Raw genomic sequence first — 9,053 nt, forward strand, 5'->3', positions numbered from 1 at the left:
TTTTATCTACAAATAGGATGAGGGCATGAGACATGTCCATCTTGATTTCACCACAGAGATCTTTGCAAAAAATTTACTCAATAGCATCCCATAATGTGTTGGGATATCAATGACCAAGATATTCAGTTTTAACTTCTTTTCTAGATGTGCTACAAGAGCTACTTGAGCATCTTTTAACTGACCAATTAGTGGAACTTTTTTTCCCTCCATAGAATACACTCTTCCTAATCATTTATTTAGATAGAGACCTAGGGCATGGGCCAACTTTGAAGGCATAACATTATCGAACACACTAGAATTGATAATACAATTGCTTAGCTTGCATCCAGCTATATAGAGGGAAACATAGAATGGATCAAGTTTATCTGATAGAGAAGCTGCAATAAATGATTTTTTCTCAGTCACAAGCCCTAAGAGAAATTCCTAACTCATGGTTGATAGAAATTTTAAGCAAACCTTTTCCTTTACCAATGCATTGAATCAACCTATCTAATTGATGTGGTTTGGCTTTCAAGTAGTCCAACTAAGATATCTGCTCTTTGTTCTCCTTACAATGATCAATAAAATCAAAAGAGTCTTCAACAATGGGGGAGGACTTGACTTTATTTGTCTCCTTTTCTTGTGAAGGATTTTCCAGAGTATGCTTCGAGATAAAATTTGCTTAGAAGTTTCATTAGTGGCTTTATCTTTCGCTTCTTTACCCCACTTCTCTTCTAATCTCTGCCTCCAATTTGGTGTAGATGCATTACAAGAGTGATTTTTAATATCTTTGACCTTCTCTCCATTGGATTCATATCCTAGAAAGTTTAGGGAAGAGGTCCCAATGGTAGGTTTTATTGTATCTTCAAGGGCCACATATTCTGATATTTTCACTATTGTCAAATGCATTTGCATGAATTTGACCATCTTGGGACAACTTGCACAATCATGATCTATCCTCAGGTGGAAACCACACTTTGCAACTTGATTACTAGATGATGTGAGATACTCGATGGCTAATCTTTGTGTTTTCTAGGGTAGCCACTTGGATTGTTTGTTTTCTTGATATGGTATATAATTCCTCCTTGAAATATCTTGATATAATGGTGGAGGATTGTGGGGAAATTGCTTCTTGATTTGTAACACATTATTAGCCAATTTCTAATATAAAGGGTTAGTGGTAGTGATGGGAGCTTGTTGACCTTTCCCTGAATGTAGATCATGACTCCATTTACCTGAACTAAGAAAGTCATCCTCCACCTCGATGGCTAAAGTTTGCATGGCTACTAGATTAGCAACTCTCACCCTTCATATTTGAAAACTTACATTAGAAGGTTGAGTACTGATAATAAAGGTCATTTGATTTTCTTCAGTGGGTCTCTTGTTGATAGGAATTTAGTTTACTATTTGATTAAAATTAGCAATGAATTTTCACATTGGCTCATGTATTTCTTTCTTCATTTGAGTCAACTGGGAGAGAATAAAATGTTCATCTTTAGTAGTTTTGAATCTCCTCTCGAAGGCTTGAATCAAGGTTTCCCACGAAGTAACTAACCTAGTAGGCAGCTGATCAAACCATTCAGCTATGGCTTCTGTGCGTGTTTCCACAAAGAGATGAATAGAAAAATCTTCATGTAAATTGTAAGAACCCCACTTACTATAAAAAATGCACTAATGTGTTGATCAGTAGTGACTTTTCCATCTCTAGAAAACTTAGGAAGAATTTTTTGGGATCCAGCAGGCATGTCATGTAATTGGTTCCCTAAAGCTAAAGGACCAATAGAAGCTCCCCATGGAACCCGTGGTTACAGTGCTTGTAGTGCCATGGGTGGGAGAATTATGTTCAAAGGTCGTAGATTGATGGCTAGGGGTACAGGGGTACCTGGTAGGATTAAAGCTTGAAAGGCTAAAGGAGAAAAAGTAGCCTTTGGTGGTGAAGATGACCTACTAAAAAGCTTAATCTTTCTCTTCTTCTTAGGAGTAACCAGCTTGAAATCTAACTTTCGAAGGGCTTCAAAATCTTCATCTAACAGACCTTTATAACGTGCATCAATGAGAGGATGTGTGCCTAGTTGTCATGCTTATCTTCTAGCTCCTTCTAGACACATTCTAGATGCATCTCATAGGCCTTTATATAAAGGCACTCCTAGCATGTATTGTACATTAGAGAGCATTCTCATTTTTATATTGATCATAGTTTGGTCTATTTTTGTGCTTTTGTTTGAGCCTCTTGATCTTGGTAGAATATTGCCCTAATGGTTTTTCAGCCAACTTATTGTTTATTATTTGTTTGACCTTGGATGTGATTGAGATTCTGTCTATTTGTTCTTGGAATAACAACAATTCTTTCAATGACAACAATGTTTCGAGCAATAGGAGCTCTTCGCAAATTTTCCTTGAAGTCTTCTTCTTCTTCTAGAACTTGATTTGCTTGATGATATTGTTGAGCACTTTGTCTATGCCTCCAAGCTAGAGTGTTCAAGTCTGAAATAGTATCTTCTTGGGTGTCTTGGAAGCCAAGGTTTTATTGGAGAACTAGAAAAATGTTCTCATTTGGTAGCACCATCTTGCTTCATCATAGGCAACTGTCAATCTTTCTTGCTCAATCTCCCTAGTAGAATCACCAAAAAGAGTTTAGTGAGTTCACATAGTTATAAATGAAAATGGAGAATACATAGGATGGGTATTGAATTAGGGAAGTCCATAAGATTGATTTTGATTGTTTCCTCTATCTTCGAGTAGTCTAAAATAGTTAAAAATCACAATACAATATCATAGAGAAACAAACAAATGAGAAACCTAAATAAAGGCTTTGAAGATCATAGATCCAATCCATTCTATTTATAAGCAAATGTATTGCAACATTAATGAGTATGCTTGGCAAAGGTGGCTGGGCGATTGCAAGTGTTTTTCATTGCATTCTAGAACCTTCCTGATCTATTTAGAATAATTAATTTACCATTTAAACAAGAATGAAGATCTTCAATTCTTTATGTAAGTTTATCTACATAGCGTATTTGTAGAGATTAAGTTTATCTACATAGCTTATTTGTAGAGATTTTAGAATCCTCTGAAATCTCGAATTTCACAAATGCTTGAATCCCAACGTGGAAATATAAATCTACCCACAATTGACTTCTGATCTTAGATAACAAACAAAATACCCGAAATTCTCAGATACCAATTTAGAAATATAAACAATAATCTTTGATTTCTCAATCACCATGAATGCCCGATAGAATACCAAAACAAATGGAGACAATACACAAAGTTGGAGATATGCAAGACTTGATTCCTTGCTTTCAATTAAAATCTAAAAACAACTTACAGAATCTACAATTTAACATTCCATTTGGCTGTAGGAATATAAAATTGGAATAGGAATATGTATTCCTATTTCACCTATTTAGGTGGAATAGCAAATCCTCATTTTTGGGTCAAAATTGGAATACGTATTCCAATTTTATTCCTATTCCAATTCCAATTTAGTGCATCCAAACAACGAATTCAAAATTTTAAGAATATACAAATACCTATTCCACTTGTATTACCGTTGCCAAATGGGCAGGGTCATTTAGTTACTGGAATAGAAATATAGGAATTGCAATTGTTATTCTGGAATAGTTATTCTGAAATAGAAAATGGGACACATTCTTGTTTGGTTCAATCAGAATTTGATGTGAAATTCACAGACCCAATTTTGTAAAATAAATTCAATTGGAATAGAAATACCTATTCCAATTCCACTATTTAGGTGGAATTGCAAATGTTCATCTGAAGACCAAAATTGAAATACGAATTTCTATTCACAATTCTGATTTGAAATAACCAAATAGAAAATTCAAAGAAGATTCTATAGCTGCACCCAAACATCTGAAGCTTCACAGAGCTCTAATAATCTGTTGGCTTGGAGTCACAAAGATCGGAGCAATCACTGCTCTACAAATTGACACATATCGAATTAGGTAACCTACATGGTTCACTAATAAAATGTCATGTCGTATGAATCTAGAAATAATTATAATAATGCAGAAACTATGATCCATTGGCACAAAAGAAATCGTACTCATGATGCAAAATCCTATGGGAGATGAAAGAAAGATTGGTACATCAATCTCATTAGTTAAAACAAACACGAGATCATTAGGAGGACGTTCCTACTGAATTGAAGATGTGATATCGATAACATCACATGATCAAGATAGAGCGTACTTCTGAGAATCGGATTCCCAATATCCACTTGTCCTGAACATTAAACTAACATGTGTTAGAAGTGAATGATTTACTTTGAGATGGATTTTTCTCGATAATTATGGCCCTCATGGATGAGTTGGAGATTAGATCTTTATGCTCAATAGTTGAAAGCTTTCATGTTGATCACTGCCACTATTAGCCAACAAACGCAACTTATTCTCAGATTATATTATGAAATTTTTAGAAGATGTGTCCATATTTCTTTGAGACTATACTCTATTTTCTAGTGCCCAATTTATTTTGTATTTGCGTGCATTGATAATATTCATAGAATTTCCACCAATTCGAAAACAACAGAATTTTATGTTTAAAGCCGTTTTTAGACCTTCAAAGAAAGGGACAATTACATATGCACATACGCACCTGTGCACTGTGTTTCTTTATTCTAAGGCTATTTTATTTTCAGGCGGCGGTGGTACCATCTGCTAAGTCAACTGTTGTTGCTTTTAAAATGAAACTATTGTGATCGCTAATGACAGACCAGCACCAGAGAATCCTGATTACCTTTAGAAGTTCTACCAGAGTTTTAACTTATTGAAGGCATTTAGGACTGTCCAAAGAATGAAAGATTATCTGATTTTGAATTGATTTGTTATGAACAAACTGAAGTTTGAGTGTAAGTGTTAATTATGAATGACTAGAAGAGTTTCCACGTATATAAGAAAATGAAGAAAGTACAAGATCAGTTAAAATAATAATCAGCTATATGACATTATAAAGCATCATTTTTATTTTATAGGCATCTCGCACAATAAACTGTTTGACATGTATGTAACATTTACAAATAAAGTCAAGACATTGACCCTTCTATTGATACAAACAATAATATCTCCCATGTACTTCCTATTAAAGGAAGTCATCGTTAAACATAGATTAAGCATACATTAATCAACATTTTATAGTCCATATTAGTCACATCGTACACTAAAAGACCTGAAACATAGCTGGATAAGTAAATTAAAGATAAATATAAAAGTTACATGGTCGATTGATATAATAATCAGCTGTGTAATAGTACGAGTATCACTTTAGATTCTTGAACATCTCACTCACAGTATTGCAGATCGATTGTAAATCCTGAAGAAATTATTTTTGTATTGACACAGACAGGAGTATCCCCTATAAATAAAATAATCTAGAAAAGGATTTGCTATTGACACAAACATGAGTATCTAGAATGTACTTTCTATTTGAGCAATCCATTATTAAACATAGATTAGAAGATACATGGGCACAACATTCCATAGTCCAAACTGGTCAAACTGCAGATTGACCTGAAGACCTGAAACATTTTGCACACTACCTACAAGTTAATAAAAAACATTATACTTTTACAGAACACTATAACATTAAACAAAATACAAATATAAATATTAGGTACATACCTATGATATTCCAAGCAAATGCTATGATCATCATTCATCGTGCATCTTTAAGGATTCAACGTTCAAACAGATGATAGATTAAATTATCCATCAAAGCAAAGCATTTGTTTCTCCATTTTATGTGGAAGCATAATACTGCAATAATAATAGCAAATCCCACTCCATAACTTAACCCCAAACCTACTGCCCACCATTGTTCCATTATATCTGCATTTTCAACAACTGTAGTGTTCAATTCTTTCTGATTAACTTTGCTACCCAAGTCAGGACTCTGTGTGGTATTTTCAAGGGGAGGTCCATGGAGATTGGGATTTCCTAAAAAAGAAGAGGCCTCAAAAGTTGAAAACTGTTTCCCCTGTGGTATTAACCCAGAAAGATTGTTTTCAGAAAGATTTAACACTTCAAGGAATGTAAGATTTAAGAGTTCTGGAGGAATCTTTCTTGACAGTTTGTTCTTTGAAAGATCAAGAGACTCCAACTGAACCATGGCTCCCAAAGACTCTGGAATTGGACCGTTCAAATTATTACTGGATATATTTAGAGATATTAAACCTTTTAGAAATCCCAACTCTGAAGGAATGCTGCCTGACAGGTTATTACGAGATAGATCCATGAACTTGTCCACACTGATTATCCTTTTGTATGGAGTTGACCTTCCTTTTACCCAAACCGTTACTTCGTCCTTAACTTCTGATCCATAAAGAGAGTACTTAAAAATATATAGTCCATTTGAATATGAAAAGGTCTGATGTAGATCAATACTTTGAGATTGATTGGCCATAGCAGATAACTTGCTTATACTTTGAGGAATCCTTCCTGATAAATGGTTACCAGATAAATCTAGAATTTGAAGATTCTGCAGACTTGTTAGCTGGGGTGGGATTCTACCTTCAAAGTCATTGGAAGCTAAACTAAAAATTCTTAAATTTGTCAGCTTTTCAATCCAAATAGGAATATTACCTTCAAATTTATTATTTCCCAAATCAAATACTTGGAGACCGGTACAACTCGCAATGGATGAAGGAATGGTACCTTGCAGCCTGTTGCCATTGAGATTCAGTGCTCTAAGAGTCCATAGATTTCCCAACTCCTCTGGAATCTCCCTCTTCAAAGCATTTTGAGCCAATTTTAAAACTGATAATTGAGAAAACATCCCAATATTTGCAGGAATCATACCTGTCAGCTTGTTCTTTGATAAGTCCAAATTTACCATATAATCTGAACTGCTAAATGTAAAATTTGGAATCTCTCCAGTGAGATGATTTCTTGACAATGATAAAAAACATAATGTGCCAATTCTTGTTGGAATAGATCCATTGAACTCATTATCTGACAGGTCTAATGAATATCTAACAAAATCAAGAGCAGGAAGGGAGCCATATAATCTATTATCGTGCAAATCCACCCCCAAAAACTTATGGGATATCTGGTGCGGAAGAGAACCTGCTAGTTGGTTGATTGAAAGGTTGAGCAGAAGGAGATCAGGCAAATCCCACAGCCACAAAGGAAGATTTCCCACAATGTTGTTTTTGGAGAGATCTAGCTCCTTCAATAGATATTGCTGGGACAAAAATGCCGGTACTTCACCATGTATATTGCAAGACCTCAATCCAACGAACTCCAGATGAGAAAACTGAGGAGCCCAGCTTGGATAAATGTTAACGAGAAACTGGTTCTCAGAGATGTCCAGCTCTTGAAGGCTTGTTAGATTGTCGAGTAAGTGCAGTGAAATGTTGCCCGTTAATCTGTTGGATGGAACAGTGAGCACTTCTAGACTAGCCAGATTTGAAATGGAATTCGGAATTGATCCTGACAGTTGGTTATGGCCTAGACGGAGTTCACGCAATGCCGGAAGCTGACAAAGAGACTGAGGAATCTGACCAGTTAGCTGGTTATGTGTAAGGTCCAGAGTTTCAAGGCACGACAGGCTATCGTAAGAAGAGGGTACACTGCCTTGCAAACTATTATGGGAGAATTCCAAGGTTTCAAGTTTTGAAAAGTTTGCGATGGAGGGTGAAATGGCTCCTGTTAAATTGCAGCTACCAAGAGAAAGCACAACAAGGGAGGAAGAGTGGTTTAGAATGCAAGAAAGGCTTCCCTTCAAGTGAAAATTAAATGCAAGCACAAGATTTCCCAATTTTGATTGGGACATGAAATTTGAAGGGATGGAACCTTTTAGACTACAGTGATGGAGATCAAGTGAAACCAGTGAGGACACGTTCTCAAACCAAGAGGGTAGTTCAAACGGGAATGAATTGTCACCTATATGCAGATGTGATAAATGGGTGAGGTTTGAGAGATCTGGAATAATACCTGAGAGACCACAACGAGACAAGTGAATCTGTCTAAGATTCGAAAGACTGTTGAGGGCCTTACCCCACTGCTTTGAGGCCAATGTCAGATTCACATTCTCCATTCCTAAGTATTCCAAGCTTCTTAGTTTTGTTACCCACACTACAAAGTTACTAACATTCAAGTACTTGTTACCTGAAATATCCAAATGACGCAGGCGTGACATGTTTCCCAATTCCAGGGGAACTTCGCCACCAAATCTAGCTCTTGACAAGTCAAGAAATGTAACCCTGTGCAGCTTTGACAACTGAGGAGGAATAGAAGCACCTTTAAAGTCATTCCCACTCAGATCCAAATGCTCTAGATAGTGCAGATTGAACAGCGACGGATTAACCTTCCCACTCAGCTCCTGGCTGTTACCATCAGCTAATTTATAATGTAAATCAAGGGTGATGACATGGGATGTATAATAATCGCAGCCAACGCCCTCCCACTGGCAACAATTGAATCCACGCCAAGAGGATAACCGGCCGGAGGAAAGATTAACTAGGCCAACCTTGAAATCCAGCAGAGAAATTCGTTCATCTTTTGAACAGGCTGTTGAGAAAGGGAATTGAATCTGCAGTATTATTATGCATATCAACAAAGTTCCAAGGCTCCCAAACATCTTAAACAAGAGTGGATATAACTATAGTTTACAATTTACAATGTACCAATATTCTTCCGCAGTGGGTTGAATAATAAAGTAGTCCAAAGAATCTTCAAGGATAAATTCTATTTTATTCCGAGTTGTATGGAAGGCGAAGGAAGCGGAATGATGTTGGATAGCACAAGACCGTGGAAAAGATATGATTATTTAGGCATACACAGCACGGCGTTGAAAAATGATTATTCTAACGCTAACAACGCCGCAACAACTTTATTTGACTGGAAATAATGCTGAAAATTTGCTTCCCATTTACACGGAAAGAACGGGACTTCAGTAGGCCAATGGTGATAGAAAACGATGGGTCTACAGAAGGACACAATCTGTTTAGAGGTGGCGTATTTGCGAGGGAAATGTTTTCAAGCCATTTCCATATAACTCGTAAGGCAAACAAAATCGGACCGTGGAGGACCAACTCCAACAATGCTACAGACTAC

The 9,053-nt window shown here is 36.2% G+C and overlaps 1 protein-coding gene across 1 annotated transcript; it reads right to left on the reverse strand.

Annotated features, from left to right (window-relative positions):
• Nucleotides 1–5,673: 5,673 nt before the first annotated feature.
• On the reverse strand, nucleotides 5,674–8,592 carry LOC149544352 (uncharacterized). The gene has a single exon (XM_089796392.1). The coding sequence runs from the start codon at nucleotides 8,575–8,577 to the stop codon at nucleotides 5,674–5,676; it is 2,904 nt and encodes a 967-aa protein (XP_089652518.1). The 5' UTR covers nucleotides 8,578–8,592.
• Nucleotides 8,593–9,053: the final 461 nt, after the last annotated feature.

Source organism: Cupressus sempervirens, chromosome 8 (assembly GCF_028749045.1).
Source record: "Cupressus sempervirens isolate cs-2001-9-10 chromosome 8, ASM2874904v1, whole genome shotgun sequence".
Classification (NCBI taxonomy): domain Eukaryota; kingdom Viridiplantae; phylum Streptophyta; class Pinopsida; order Cupressales; family Cupressaceae; genus Cupressus; species Cupressus sempervirens.